Source organism: Chenopodium album, chromosome 14 (assembly GCF_948465745.1).
Source record: "Chenopodium album chromosome 14, dcCheAlbu1.1, whole genome shotgun sequence".
NCBI lineage: Eukaryota > Viridiplantae > Streptophyta > Magnoliopsida > Caryophyllales > Amaranthaceae > Chenopodium > Chenopodium album.
In genome coordinates, this window is record NC_137847.1 from 677,384 (window position 1) to 693,670 (window position 16,287).

General features: G+C 35.0%; 1 protein-coding gene across 1 annotated transcript; it reads left to right on the forward strand.

Annotated features, from left to right (window-relative positions):
* The first annotated feature begins 2,346 nt into the window (after positions 1 to 2,346).
* Positions 2,347 to 13,168, forward strand: LOC145579752 (putative anion transporter 6, chloroplastic). The gene is made up of 15 exons (XM_081636993.1): positions 2,347 to 2,882; positions 3,440 to 3,585; positions 5,894 to 5,993; positions 6,177 to 6,229; positions 6,971 to 7,045; positions 7,410 to 7,490; positions 8,242 to 8,303; positions 9,118 to 9,185; positions 10,386 to 10,501; positions 10,815 to 10,851; positions 11,330 to 11,425; positions 12,139 to 12,280; positions 12,376 to 12,428; positions 12,709 to 12,795; positions 12,882 to 13,168. The coding sequence occupies exons 1-15, from the start codon at positions 2,493 to 2,495 to the stop codon at positions 12,981 to 12,983; spliced, it is 1,608 nt and encodes a 535-aa protein (XP_081493119.1). The 5' UTR covers positions 2,347 to 2,492; the 3' UTR covers positions 12,984 to 13,168.
* The last annotated feature ends 3,119 nt before the right edge of the window (positions 13,169 to 16,287 follow it).

The following is a 16,287-nucleotide window of genomic DNA, read 5'->3' on the forward strand; positions in this document are numbered from 1 at the left end:
TAACCTCGCTTTCGCCGATGATTTAATTTTGTTTTGCGAAGCATCGGAGGAGAAGGATGCTGTCATGAAGCATTGTTTAGAGCAATTTTGTGCAGCGTCTGGTAGTAAAGTCAGTGTTGAGAAATCAAAGATTTATTTTTCGAATAACACTAACTTTGACACAAGGGACAAGGTGTGTGAAGTGTTGGGTATGGATCGAACTGACGATTTTGGAAAGTACTTGGGTGTGCCCACGATAAATGGTCGAACTTCGAAAAGGGAGTATTAATATCTTGTGGACAAAGTGAATGGAAAATTAGCGGGGTGGAAGGCTAAAACTCTTTCAATTGCGGGGCGTGCAACCTTGATTCAATCCACCTTGAGCACCATCCCCTTCTATACTATGCAATCAACAAAGTTACCTCGCTCAACTTGTGATGAGATAGATAGGAAAAACCGTAATTTTTTGTGGGGTGAGAGTGAAGGTAAACGAAAAGTGCATTTGGTTGCTTGGGATAAAATTACTAAGCCGAAAGAAGTTGGAGGGCTAGGATTTAATTCCATGAGAGATGCTAATAAAGCCTTTTTGGCTAAATTAGGCTGGCGACTTCTAGCAGAACCAACTGCCTTGTGGTCGAGAATCTTGCGTGCTAAGTATTGCGACCATCGATGTGATCTGGATATGTTTCAAGGAAAGCCTAATGCCTCGAGCACTTGGAAGGGTATTTTGAGCAGCATTGACATTGTGAGAAAGGGAGTGAATATGGCGGTTGGTAATGGAAACCGCACGTTCTTTTGGCACCATCGTTGGGCTACTTCTCAACCTCTCATTGACTTAGCAACGCAAGAACCTCCGTTACCAATCCAAGATATGACAGTTAATGAAATGTGGGATTACAATGTGGGGTGGAAACTCGAATTATTTGTTGATTACTTGCCTGATCAGGTCCTAGGGGAAATTTCTTCTCATTGTGTTGTTGAAGATGAAGAGGCAGTAGATGAATTGTTTTGGAAGGGTACACCTTCTGGGGGATTTTCAATCAAGTCGGCTATTGCTATTATCAGGGAAGAAGAATCTGTCGAGACAAATGCTTTTCAAGAATGGAAGGCAATTTGGAGATTACCTGTTCCGCAAAGAATAAGATTTTTTCTTTGGTTAGCAGCACAAGATAGGTTGATGACTAACAAAAATAGGTTCATTCGACACCTAACTGAAGACCCTCGATGTCAAATGTGCGGGGCAAATGATGAAGATACAGAGCATATAGTGAGAAAGTGTCCTGCTGCTCGTGTAATATGGCAGAGGCTTGGGGTTCAGTTAAATGCTGAGGATAGCTCGTTGTCCTTTCTAAGTTGGATCGTGAAGAACATTGTTGAGGGGGATGAAATCAGAGGTGAGGAGTGACCACGAGTCTTTGCGGTGACTTGTTGGTGGTTATGGAGGTGGAGAAACGAGAGAGCTTTCAATCCGGCCCCTAGTATTCCAGTGGATCAGGTGATTTTTATTTTCGCAAGGGTTGGTTTGATCAAGCAAGCAATGGATAACAGGGTTCTCATGCAGCAAAAGGGAGGGAAACGCAAGAGAGAATTGATGTTTATTCGGTGGAATTCTCCTAAGGTTGGGTGGGTTAAGTTGAACACGGATGGTGCTTCGAAGGGGAACCCAGGAAGGGCTGGAGCAGGAGGGTTAATCCGAGGCTGTAGTGGTGAATTATTCGAAGCTTTTGCTCTTAACTGTGGTATTTGTTCCTGCACTAAGGCAGAATTGATGGCAGTGATGCGTGGTCTTATGGTGGCTTGGGATGCAGGACATAGGAGAATTCAACTCTCGATGGATTCGGAAGTTGTTGCTGGAATGTTGGTGGATGAAAATCCTGCTAACTCACCTTACATTCATATCATTCGCAAGTGCAAAGCCCTGATTTCGTCTAGAGATTGGGAAGTTGAGATTTCACACTGTTTTCGTGAGGCTAATCGGGCAGCAGATTGGCTTGCGAATTATGGTGTGGATGCAACACCGAAGTTTACTCTCTTTGAGGCGGTCCCGAAGGACCTTCAGACCGTTTTATTGGAGGATTTGGGGGGTGTTGCTCTGCCTCGTATGGTGCCGCAAAATAAGGTTGCTTAGTTGTGCCTCTATGGCATTATGTTAGCTTCCAGGTTTATTTAGCTTTTGTTTTCTTTTTTCCTGCTTTTTCTTTTTGTTTTCTGTTTTGTTTGTGTGTTGCTTTCTTAGGGGCTTGCCCCTCTCTTTCACCAAAAAAAAAAAAAAAAAAAAAAAAAACAAGTTGAGAACACTTTTATTTGTCACTTCTTCCATGGGTGTGGGTCCCTAAAATATCACAACCTTGTATCAAATTTTGCGTGGTAATCTAGCATCCTCTGATTTTTCTCTCTTCGAGCAAATAAACGAGTTTTTTTACCCAAACTTTAGAGTTTTGAGACCATTTTTGAACTTCGCTGTCATATGAATTTGGTTTTGGAGCTGAATCAAAGCTTTAAAGCTTGTAACAATGGCGAATTTCACCATTAAGCTTCATAAAGCTTGCAACTTTACTACTCAAAAACCAGGAAACAAAAATTACCAAACACCAATTCTTAAATACCCTCATAATTTATTTCACCATTTTCCCACAAAAACCCATTTGAAATTGAGATTGTTTCCTAGTTTTAAGAATAGAGAAATTGAATGTTTGGGCAAAAGGGTATGCAGTACCATCACTAGATTAAGAGTAGAAGATGATGTTGATCAATCACTACCATTGGTTGATGAAATTGAGCACAATAGCAGTGAGAAGGAGGAGGGTTTTGAGTGGAATTGGCCACCTTGGAAGAAATTGCCTCAAAGATATAAGCTCATTGGCACCACTTCCTTAGCTTTTGTCATTTGTAACATGGATAAGGTACTAAAATTTTTGGGTATTTTTTATTGATTGATTGATTTTGTTTTTATTGTTGTTAAGCAATTCAAGTTATTTGGGTTTGTAGGGTTGTTTTGTGTATGTTAAGGTTATTATTCTTAGTAGGAAGTGGGTTTTGTTGGAAATTTGAGGTTTGTGTTTGCCATAATGTTGTTTGTCATTGCATTTCATTTAGTTTTTAGTTTAATGGTAGCAATTAAACCTGTACTGGTTGTATGATGTACTCCGTAAAGAATATACAATTCAAAGTTAAAGAACGTATCAACCAAAATCTCATCTTCATTCATAGAATGTTCCTGCTGATATCAGTGGCACTGTGGCAGTAAGTATTAAGTAGTTAATACAAAAAAATCTGTTGTTATGGTGGTTAATAATCATTTGATGGAAGGGATTGTGTATAATTGATTATACTAGTTTAGTGAATTGTGTGCTGTATCAACTATCGGGAAATTGGTTTTTAAGGCATTTTATGTCTTATGTGCATCTGTATTTTGTACCAGACTGAATACTTACATTTAGAATTAATCTGATGTCAATAGGTGAACTTGAGTGTGGCTATAATTCCAATGTCACACCAGTTTGGGTGGAATTCATCAGTGGCTGGATTGGTACAATCATCTTTCTTTTGGGGTTACGCACTAAGTCAGTTGCCAGGAGGATGGCTTGCAAAAATATACGGAGGCAGGTTGGTAATAGCTTACTATGGAGTATGGAAAATGGAAGGCTGAAAATGCCAATTAATATGTGATATTTGCATAACAAATAGTGGCATTATTTTTGTCTTTCATTGGTCAGATAATTGGCAACCTTAGTCACATGTACTTCAAAGCCGATTTGCTGATTCTTTAATTTATGGTAGTCTGGGGAAATCAAGGTCTTTTTATAAGAAGATTTGATCTTTTTCTCCAGCGTACTTTGGTTATTAGTCCCCTTGAGATTTATGTTTCTCTTAATTCTTGCACAACAAAGGGGGAGCCTTCTTGCTTTACTGGTTAGTTCCTTATTCACTTTGAACTGTGAAAAAAAAAGATGTTGCCTACTTTTTGAATACGAAGTAGTTCATAAGAGTTAGAGGTTGGACATGTGCACAACAAGCCCTAGTTACATGATGGATTTTCATATGCTGAGGGGGATTTGGTTGATCTGGTGGTAGTGTAACCAAAAAAAAAAAAAAAAAAAAAAATACATATTGCATGATAAATTAATAGTATAAAATTTTCTCTCAATTGTCAAAGATTATGCATCCACGTAGACGAATATCTTTTTTCGTCGATTCTTTTTAATTACTGGTTATTTCACCCTCTTTCCAGGGTTAAAACATGCTACTTGTGTCGCCATGATTCTCTGGGTAAGTCTCCCTAAGTTGAGTATAGTCTTTTATGTAAACATTCCCATTAGTTTGTACACTTATTCAAAATGAACATTAAAGATTTTGAGCCTATTTGTCTGTTTCTATTGCACCAACTAGGCAACTACCTGTTTAGATCTAAACTTTCATTGTACTAGAGATATTTACTACTTGATTAGACACCATAATGCTTTCGAGGAACCTAGCATAAGACATAGTGGAATCTGCTCTCACAGATGATTTTTATGGTATCTTTTTCTTGCTAAATGTTGGAAAAGGGTATAGGTTGTGTATCCAATTACATTCATTATTCCCTTTAAAAATGAAGATCTTCTTGTAAGCCTTTTTGTCTTTCACGCATCAAGTTGAAAAGATTAATGAGTCATTGTGTGACTGTTGCTACTATCAAACAATTGAGCATGCCTGCTGTGGTTTTATTGTTTTTATCCAAACTATTATCTTATGCATCTAGTATTTGGTTAACTTACTACAACCTTGTCCCTGAATTTTAAAATAGATTTTGGTTACCGATGTCAATTTTGCCATTGGGAAAAATGAATATATGCAGTAGCCCAGTAGCTCTTTGTAATTGTGACCAATAAACTAGCTGGCATTTCTTAAAGTAAAGGATCAACTACCATTGTGCAAATGAGAACTTTCCTTACCCTATTTGAATTGAGATATAACAGAATCTCTGCATCACTAATAAATATAAGTTGGACACACCTTCAGATTTATTGTTGTGCTTGAACAATTATACAATGCATAATGGTTGTGAAGTTTGAGCATGAAAAGCTTATAGGTAACAAGGTCCTTGGTTTATGTGTTAGTAAAATACTCACTACTCTGCGTTTGCTATCTTGTATGTGTTCAATATGTGATGAACCAACAATGAGAGACAATTTGCAGACTCAGACAAAGGAGGGGACAGCTATGCACTAGGAGACAATTGCAATTAACATTCCACTTGTAGAGGAGGCAACATGAAATAGCAGACCTGAGATACTCCAATATAATGGGGCCAAAATACATTAATGTTAGGGTAGTGCTTGAGTATATAAGAGAAGTAGGGTAGCAGTAGGAAGTTAGGCAGAAAATTGAGTGATATTTTGAATGTGAGATTAGTAGCCTCAAGCTACCATTGAGAGTTATAGCCTAAAGCTATATATATCTTTGTAACCTTTTGCTAGTTTCAATAAAAATGCTCAAGCTTTCTTCTTCATCTTACAATTTATTACAATATTTACAGCACCCATACTTAGTCTATAACACAATATCGTCTTGTTGTTCCCTGAAGACATACTTATATACCCATCTAACGGACCTGACAGTGTAGAAATATATAGAATTTGAGGGGGAGGGGGGGGGGGGGGTGGGGTATAAGAGAACTAAAAGCTGTCTGTCTTAGTTGATGCATGAATCCTGGAAATATCAGTTTATTGCATCCTCTACATAATGTATCCATGAAACCTGAGTTACAGCATTTTTTTTATTTACATTTGACTGATACCAGTGATTGTTTCCTAGTTATTGTTCTCTCATTCTTGTGATTCTTTACACTCTTTCTACACATGTGTGGTCCCTAATATCGAGATCTATGTGTCATTTCATTCTCATGTATGATGTATGTACTTCTAAAATACAGGCAAGTTCTTGCATTTGGAGTCTTGACTTGGTCGTTGGCTACAGCATTCATTCCTGTTCTAGCTGGATACATGCCAGGACTAGTTTTGTCTAGAATATTGGTATGGTAATTACTTGATTTCCTCATTCCCGTTCTAGCTGGATACGTTATGCCACTCTTAATATTTTAATTTGTTTTGTTAATAATCTTTGAGCTACCTCATTGATTTTCAATTGAGTTCAACTTGTATTATACTCAATATTAAGTTGTTAATTATTGAGCATGTAATTGCATTGTAATTCAGGTTGGAATAGGTGAAGGTGTTTCACCATCGGCTGCCACAGATCTGATTGCCAGGTATATTTATTGTAAGAAAGTAGCTTAATATGGTATGAATTAAATAATCCTGTTGTTATTTTGACATCAATTTAAAATCATGAAACCTTTCTAGTTAATCATGTCTTGTGAAGGTTTCTACTTTTTTTTTTGTTTTTTGTTTTTTAATTAGTGATATGCCATCAACTGATTGTGGTTCAATAGCTAGCAGGTTTTTCATTTTCTATGTGATTTTGTGCTGGTCATTTTCTCAATATTAATACTATAACATGTCATATCCAAAGCGCCTCGCAACACCACTTCTAAGAAAAAGAAAAATTAAATTAAGGGTTGAAAGTTTTTGTTGAAATACACTCAATTCACGGAGCTAGTGATATCTTAAAGTAAATCCAAGTGGTATCATAAATGTTTTGGCAGATTCTTTTAATTCCTTGTCCATAACTATGCATCTTTAAATTCATAGTTTGGTTGGCTAGATATGCTTGGTTTGCTTTCAAAATTAGATAGGTAACTTAGGTCATTACATCATTTGAGTCCAATTGTGCTGCTCCCTATCTGAATTTAATGAAATTGCTTGCTTGATGTTTGTCAGGATTATGCTCTATGCAATGTATTGTCTAATGGAAATTTTTTGTTGCTGCTACATGTATAATTAGCTCTGTATGCATTTTCTCAAGGTCTAATTTCTGTTAGAAGGCAACAAAGCCAACAATGTTAGCTAATATCTTTCTTCCTGATATTTTTCCCTTGGTGGTTATGCAGATCCATACCTGTGGAGGAGAGATCACGAGCTGTTGCATTTGTTTTCGGTGGACTAAGTGTAGGGAGTGTAGCTGGGTATTGCCTTATATATTTTTTCTTATTGTTTTTCTGTAATTGGAGTAGGTAGACTTAAGATTCATGACTCTGTCTTACATTGTGCTTTAAGAGTGTAATTGTTCCTTTTACTTATTCTCAGAGTAATTGATCAAAAAGGAAAACCTGTAAATGCAGGATAATTGATTCATAAATGTAAATGGTGCAAGATTACTGTTTTTTTTTTCATCTGCTATTGCATAGGAAAGAAAGCATGGTACTGTGATGCATGTCAAAGATATAACAAAAGAAGACAACAAACTTGTGTCAACATTGGCTGTGTGACTCTGTATTTATTGATAATATAGTTTTCCAATAATACTTTCTGTCTTTGATTTTTCTTCAGGCTTCTCTTGGCTCCTCCACTTATTCAGAATTTTGGCTGGGAATCTGTATTTTACCTATTTGGTTTATTAGGAGTAACTTGGTGAGCTCATGTATTTTTTATGCTACACTGTGTGCTCCTTTTTTAATAAGTTCTAGCTCCGGTAATTTTTACGCTACACTTTGTGCTCCTTTTAATTAAATTCTGTGACATCCGCCGCAAAATTATGAATCACTCAAGTGTTAGAATACCAATTTTCCATGTTGCATAATCATTTTTTCCGTTGTCAAACCATCTTACTAGAGTATCTACTAGGTTCATACATCTAATGTGTTCAGAGTTCAGACCTGCTTCTGTTGGGATTTATGTCATGATTTGTTCTTATTGTTGAAACATTCAAGTGTTTGCTCTATTGCACGTGCATTGCTCAGCTTTTACCGTTAATATTGATTCTCCTATATGTAAAGAGGGGTAAAAAACTTCTCACTTATCAACTTCATTTGAAAGATTTGTGTGAGTTTAGGAAAGAGTATTTTACTTTCTGGTTAAAGATGTAGATATCTGGCTTGTGAAGAGTTAACTGGTACAGCTATTTGATATGTTTATGGGAGTCAGTAACTTATGGGTTTTTAAATGATTTTGATACAATAAACAATCAAGTTGTATGTACTACCTGTTATCTTGCTGGATATTCAACATGGGCGTCTTTTTCCATGTGAAAGTAGTTTGATTGCTCTATTTTGCACATACTCCATTAAGATTCTTGCTTGGATTTTCATAGCAATACAATTTCACTTGCCAATGTCAAACTTGACTGAAGTATAACTTTTATACCCAAAAAAATTACTTGAAGGTTTTTGGGATTTCAGTATATTGAAGGAGGAGAGACTAAGTCAGCTGCTTCCACTATTCCTAGTAAGCTACGATTATTCTCTCCCTTTTCCACACCCTGTTTGTTTTCAAAACCTTTGTTTTCAAATGTAACTGCATTTTCTTACAAATGGTAACTAACATCAAGTAATTCTTTCCTGATTATTTTCTGCTTTATCCTGCTTCAGTAGCGAACATTAGTAATTATATTGGTATATCGTCTTGACAATATACTTGTGTGCTGGGATACTTTTTTCTGAAACTAGCTTGAAACTCTGTGGAGTGGTCCGATGATAACCTGAGGCCTGTAAGTGCCAAGTTAAAGGTGCATCATGCATGTTATGTTACCAATAAAATAATAATCCAGGTGTAGTGCTGTATATGTGCTAAGCCTTTAGCGCATGTAATTAGAAGTATCCTTTTAGCTCATCCTGATTGACAATGAAATTTATTACGGAGTATATGTCAATTAGTACATCTATTCTTTAGGAAGCCTGTGAATTTTCTCCTTGTTTTGAAATTGACTTACATCTGTCATGCATACATATTGGTATGTTTTTGTCTACATTAATGTGTTACTTATTCACCCTAAGCCTCCATGTCGGACTCTAAAATTAAGCCTTGGTGACCTTTTCTGAAAAAAATCATGCAAAGTCTTTGGAAAATGGAAATGTCAAATACTTAAATTTATATTGTGCTGGCACCTGTAGCCAAGTCTTTGTAACAAATCTATGTGCCGCACTGATTCTGGATAACACCCTGGAGGCATGGATATAAACTAATTGATATGTAAAATTCATATGTTATATATTGAATTGATGATTGCTATTCTTTCTAATAGTACTTCTTTTCATTATAGGTGTAGAGTCTACATCGAATAAGAAATCATGGTTAGATTCCTTGGAGGAGCAAAACAGCTCATTGAAGGTAAGAACAACATACTCTGTTGTGTAACATTGTAATTAATACTTTGATTGTACATTCTTAAAATTATCATCAAATACTCCCTCTGGTTGTCAGTAACTGTAACACTTTTCTTTGGTCCTTTTCGTGATAAATTCCATCCTCTCCGGAGTCCTGACACATGGGCAAAGATTCCCATTTGATTACATAAGTCACCTTAATAATCGTTTCATTTTTTCTTGTTTAAGTATTCGTCATATGGAAGGACTACCACTTTTCTGTTCAACCTTAAACTTGAGGACTTTTATGTTCTAAATAAGCAGTTTATACATGTCAAGAGCCATTAACATGGTTTGCATGATTCTATTTTCGCAATCAGATCCTGCTGTTCAGAGCTTACATCTTTTCTTCTTGACACATTATTAGCTCTTTTGGTATCTAGTGTAGTGCCAAAGAAACTGAGATAAATGTGAAACAGTGCAAGAAGAAAGTAAGATTTTACTGCCTGTTCTGCTGACCCTTTATTTTGATGCTCCACTTCATGGAAAGGAGATAGCCACATTTCAAATGATCTTTCGAAGAACTTGACTGATTTTTTTCATGAAAGAATCTTCTTCCTATGGTGCAAGAACGTATTTATTGTTGAACATATGTTATGGGGAGGATTAACATGGAGTTTGTCATTAGCTAGAAATTTATTTGATAGCTTTAGATTAGTAGTGTATAATGATCTCTTCTAAAGTGGAATTTTTGTAAGTGCAACTGCACTATCTGCTCAAGGTAGCTGTGTCTCGTGTACAGAATTTGCTGAAACTTATAGCACACCCTCGAGGATTATGTCAATATGTCTAGGCTTTATGAAGTGAGATGTCCGTTAAATCTTCTCAAACTTATCTATAATTAATTATACTCTATGAAATTGACAAGATGAGTGAAATGCAGAAATTCACTAGATTTCAACGGTTTGATTCACTTTACTAGCTTATAATGTTATACAAGTTTCAGAACATAGCTCTCTTTAATTTCTTAACTTTCATTTTACTAGATATTGTTACTGTATGGCTGGAAAATGCATGATTTTCTTGTGTCTTGTGCATGGCAGAGTACACGATAAAATGTTGCCAAATTGCTGATCTTCCTTTTTCATTATTCAATTTATTAGGTCAAGAGATTGCTTTTAAATCTTTGGACTCTAAGGATTGGTTATTTCCTCCTTATTTACAGGATGTTCCATGGAAAGCATTTTTCCGAAGTCCAGCTATTTGGGCTATGATTTATGCTCATTTTTGTGGAAGTTGGGGGCACTATACTTGCCTATCTTGGCTGCCTACTTACTTTAGGTAAGAACATTGTGGTAATATGATTACAAGGGGAACAAAACTGTTATCTATAGTTGGATGCTATATATGTTCTGTTTAAACTATTTCTCTTATAGTCTTGAAATTTTGACTGGTTTGGAGAAACACTGCGTTTATTTGACGTTCCTCACAGAGTGATACTCTTGAAATTTCTTAAGAGAAGTATTAATCATGTAAATGGATGCCTAAGAGACTGGGACAATTCATTTGACGAGTTGGTGTCTGCTTTGGTCATCTTTGTTTTCCATATGTTTAATGTGATAAAAGCATTGACATTAGTTTTCGTTTCTTGCAGTGAGGAACTTAATCTTAATTTGACTGAAGCTGCAGGGGTAAGCTTTAAATTCGAGTGCTGCACTCAACCCCCTTCTCTTTCCCTCTCCCCCCTTCCCCCTCTGTTTTCAAAAGTAAAAGGCCAAATTCAGATCAGGTGTGTCATCAATGTAATTGGCCTGAACCTGTCCTACCAATTACAAAGGAAAAGATAACGTAATTATTTGACTCATAATATACTCCGTTACTCTATTCATAAAAGCCAAAAAAGGAGTTTTGTGCTTCTTACAAAGGAACCCAAATACGTCTTGTTTAACGTCTCTGCATTCAAAGTTATTCTTTTTCTTGTGGTGGTTGAAGTTGGATAATTTTTTACCGTTTATTGAGCTAAACCTCATGTCCTCGAATTGGACGTTTGGAAAGACATGCATGTCCTGTTCTTAAACATTGCTGTATTGAATTGGGAAATGTCTCCCTTAAATATCCTATACTGAATGTTAAATCAGAAGCTTATGTCTTTTATACTTTCTGATTCAGGTTGCTGTACTTCCTCCATTGGCTTCAGTTATTACTACCAACCTTGCCGCACAATTTGCTGATAATTTGATTTCCCGTGGAGTTGAGACAACCACAGTAAGAAGTTCTTACATGGTCTAAGTGCTTACATTTTGCTTGCAATCTAAACTTCTAAAGTTCTAATATGAGCAGTAAGCAGCTCTTCAACGTTGTCAACACATTGAAACAAGAGCAAAATCATAATCTAAAATCGTGAATTCAACTAGAATGTAATTACTATTTGAAGTAAAAATTGCTCCCTCCGTCCTATAAACTTTTTCAGTTTTTTAGATGTCCCAGTCCCAAACATCAATGTCTCTCTCATTTTACCAACCTTGCCTATAAGGCTATCTCACTCTCTGTATAACAGTGAAAGCTATCATACTTAAGCTAATATTAGGTACATTGACAGTACTTTGTCTGTCCTGATATTTCTTCAACGTCCCTTTTTCTGCCGTTCCTTAATCTCGTGACACATCTTTGAGTTAAAGATTATCTCCTCTCGATCCTATCAACCCTTAAATCCTTCCATCCCTTTTTCTTTCTCTCTATTTTTTTCCTCTCAGTTAGCTTTAAATCTTCTAGTTGTTAGTACAGGAGTGCAATTTCGTATAGTTGTTTTCTTGGGCTATCCGCTATATCAAGCAGCCAAACATGCTACATAGCTTTTGTACTTATAAACTCCTTAACTTTGACCAGCTCTACGTTGGTTCCTATCTGTTGCTCACCTATGTATACTTTGCTTTTACATTGTCGTCTTTTTATCTAATGACTTGTTTTTGTACATGCAGGTAAGGAAGATTTGCCAAGCTATATCCTTTCTCTCCCCTGCTTTCTGCATGACTCTTTCCTCGTTAGATTTAGGGTTACCACCTTGGGAAGTTGTGGGGCTACTAACTGGTGGTTTAGCCCTCTCAAGTTTTGCTTTGTCCGGTAATATGTTACAAATTTGATATGTTGTTGAATTTTGAGCAAGTTTATCTAGGGAGAACACATGCTTAATCGCTTATGGCCCTATTTTGATGCAGGGCTCTATTGCACGCATCAAGATATATCACGTGAATATGCAAGTGTGCTGCTGGTATGAATGAATGTTAGCATCCCCGTTTTTACAGACATGAATTAGTCTGAATCAAATTAGTGAGGATGCATGAAGGGGCTTTTATTGCACAGGATATATATTAAGAAAGGATTACTGCAATGATGAATGTTTTCTTGCTGTTTCTGAGGATGTTAAAGTCTATAGTTCAAATGATGCTTTCCCTTCTTGATCCTAGCTTGTTGACGTTAATTTGTGCAAGAAATACTTTCCTGAGTCATTTAAATGTTCTCTTATCTTCTAATCACTGATGTTAATATAGGGTATAACGAATACTGTTGGGGCAGTACCGGGCATTGTTGGTGTGGCTCTTACGGGTTATCTACTCGATTCAACTCATTCATGGAGTGTATGCCCGTCATCATTACCTTTCATCAATTGTTATCGTGCCATGACCTATGTTTTGCTTACTTTTTATGTCATTCTATTTTGCAGATTGCACTATTCGCACCCTCGATCTTCTTCTACTTGACGGGCACTGTAGTTTGGTTGGCATTTGCGAGCAGCAAACCTCAAAGTTTTTCCAAATTAGAGTAGACAACATTTAGCGAAATTCATGTCTTACTCTTTTTTCACATTGTAAATGGCCTACATAATATTTCATGTCTGTAATTATATGAAGGAATAGTATCTGAATTCTTTCACATAGGAGATAATCAGAAATGTATTGAACGTTTGAATGTACCAAAGCATTAATAATTACGAAGTAGAATTTTGATTAATACTAACTACATTTCCTTGAATGTGTGTTCCTAGTTGATTGTTTTTTTAAACTGCCACTAACAAGGGAGTAAATTTTGTACTAATGGTCTTTTCTGAAGAACTTTAAATTTCAAGGGTATATTGAGTACTCCCTCCGTTTACATTCCTACTTTCCTTATTATGTGAGGATTAAATGTTAGAAATAGAAATTTAATTTAGGGACGGAGGGAGTACTTTTTATTTTTTTATTTTTTATAATTATAACTAGATTACTTATCCCTGACATAGTTATAGTTCATGTGTTGATTTCTCATAACAAAATTTCCCGCTAAAACTATTGTGACATCGTTTAACTTTTTCCTTTCTCTATAAAGGTTAGGAAAGAATGTCGTTATTTGTACATTTTCCTCAAAACTCTAATGACAATTGACTAGCTACTTTGAATTTCTTAAGGAATAGTCGATCTCTTTCCATTTTCCAAGTAATTTTACTTTTCCACTTTAAATTTTTATTTACTCCTTCCGTGTTTTAATAAGTGTTACACTTTAACTGGTACATAATTTTAGACAATTTAATTGACTTAAATAAAATAAGAGGTAAGTGAAATAGTTGAAATATTAAAATATTGTAAAAGAAAGATAGTGTGGTTAATAATTTATGAAAAAGTAATGAATGTGAGAGGAGAGAAATAATAATAATAATATTAAAGTAGTAATGGTTTTGAGTGGAGACCATGAGATGAGAGAGATCAGAGATGTAATATTAAAATGTAGTTTTTTTGCCAAAAAAGGAAGTGTACACAATAAGTGCAACACTTATTAATATTTAATACACGGAGGGATTAAAAAAAAACCTACCTTTTTCATCCTTGAAATGACTACTATGTACAATACTTAATTTTGATTGACTAATAAGTGTTTGAAAATAACAAATTAGAATTATGATAGTTCGTATTAACAAATTTAACACACCTAAATATATATCCTAATTTAAGTCACTACAGAAACTACTTAATTACATCCGTTAGTATGTAACATGAATCATCTCCATTAGCCGAATTCAAAGTTGGATTATCACATTCAAGTTACTCAAATGCCTCCTTTTGCACTTCATTGTGTACGACAGATGTCATACCAACAATACAGACGCAATGCCGTGCAAGAACATAACGTCTCTTCTTATCACACCATCTCTCTAGCATCTTCCCTTCTCCAGCGAATACTCTTTCAAATGTAAGCTTGTATTTGTCTGTCGTGTGAAATTTCTCCAAAATTGGACCGGATTTACGGAGGTAGTTGATAGGCTTCTTTAAATCGTTAACAGACGATGGGTCATACTTCAAATAATCGACCAAATCAAATGACTATTAAAAATACAAAAAATAATATTATAAAATCATAAAATTTTAAATAAAGAAATTATCCCAATGAATTAAAAAAAGTATACATAATGAATGTTTAAACACAAAATGGTAGATATTTATCATTGATATTTAAATATTAAAAAGACTAAAATATCCTTTTAATTTCAAAACACAAAACTAAGGTGACAACAGTTTAGCAAATTTGGTAACATTATGTATGAATTTTTTTTATATATATTACGATTAGAAGCTTCTAATCAACCCGAATTTTTTTCAATGATTTGATTTGCACAAGGAATGATGAGTGCAAGACAATACATAAATAAAAAAAACAAAATAACATTTTTTTAATATCAAAATCAAAGACATCATGTAATCAAAATATATATACAATCATCGTTTTACCAAAAAAAAAAAACAAAAAAGATGAACTAAAAAAGTGATTGGCCTAAAATTTTTCATTAGTAGTAAATAAGTATTATAAAGTTTTTGTTTCAAATTTTCTTAGCTAAAATTTTAGTTAGACATTCAACAGTAAACATAACACCAAAAATTTGACCATTGACTTGATTTCAATTTGTCTGGCCATCTTTTCTTGATCCAATCTGGATGGGGAGAAACTTGATCCTACTTTTTCCCCTTTTCACCGTAACTCTATGTATGTTAACTTTACATGATTTGTTAATTTATATATATTTGCTAATAACTAAATTTACATATATAACTTTACATGATTTGTTAATTTATAAATATCTTAATATAATTTGTTTCATGGTAATTGAACTCACTAATAAAAAGATACTAGATTCGTGGTTATAAAGTTTAGCGTGGTTATAGGCTCGATTTTGTTTTAACTCCTTTATTAGTTGGTTGGTTTTTTTTTATTAATTTTTTTTTATTATTGTATTACAATGTTAAATGCGAAATAATTTGTTTCATACATTTTTATTGGAAGTTGTTAAACACCGTTCTCGTATCTCCAGTTAACGTCCGTAAAATAAAATATGTTTTACGAAATTACCTTCATATATAAATAAAAAATTTACCATCATAAACAAATATTTTTCTCCATTACAAGATCTCTCCCCTGACTCTTATTTTCGATTAGAGTCAAATCCAACAACGTGAAAGCAACTTAGAGGATGAAGATTTCTCTCAATTACAAAATCTCTCTCCTGACTCTTATCTTCGATTAGAGTCAAATCCAACATCATGGAAGTAACTCATAGAGGATGAAGATTTCTTTCCATTACAAGATCTCTCTCCTTACTCTTATCTTCGATTAGAGTCAAATCCAAGGAAGCAACTCTCTCTTCTTTCTCTTAAAAACTTGGGAAAAAATATAATGAGTTATATATTTTTAGAGAATCAATTAATGGGGTAATTATTTATTTTCTTCAAGTTTGAAATTATTTCAGGATAATAAACAAAATTAGCTTATATATTAGCAAATATGCCCTCATCCAGCCATGACCTCCGCTATTGTAATGTATGGTAGGGAGGAGTGACAGATTGATGAAGGAAATTGTTCATGGAAAAGTTACGCTATGGGTGTTTAGGGTAAAAATAACCCCAAAAACGTGGTCCAATCCCGTAGTGACACGTGGCCCAGTCAAAGGGCAACTCGTGTCCTTATGGGAAGATGACGCGTGTTAGATGCCCTAAAAAGCACCTGAAATCAGCGAGGAAAAGGGCCCTTATTACATCAGGGCCCAAATCCCGAGGAAAGTTATTGAAAGCCGCAAAGCGGCGCCCTCATGTGACAAGTGGCACTCT

Bases quoted from the DNA above. Each gene is read 5' to 3' on its own strand.
- LOC145579752 (XM_081636993.1), top strand. From the start codon at position 2,493: ATGGCGAATTTCACCATTAAGCTTCATAAAGCTTGCAACTTTACTACT. The intron at 8,304-9,117 runs GTAAGCTACGAT...TTTTCATTATAG, and splicing joins AGCTGCTTCCACTATTCCTA to GTGTAGAGTCTACATCGAAT. The intron at 10,502-10,814 runs GTAAGAACATTG...CGTTTCTTGCAG, and splicing joins TGGCTGCCTACTTACTTTAG to TGAGGAACTTAATCTTAATT.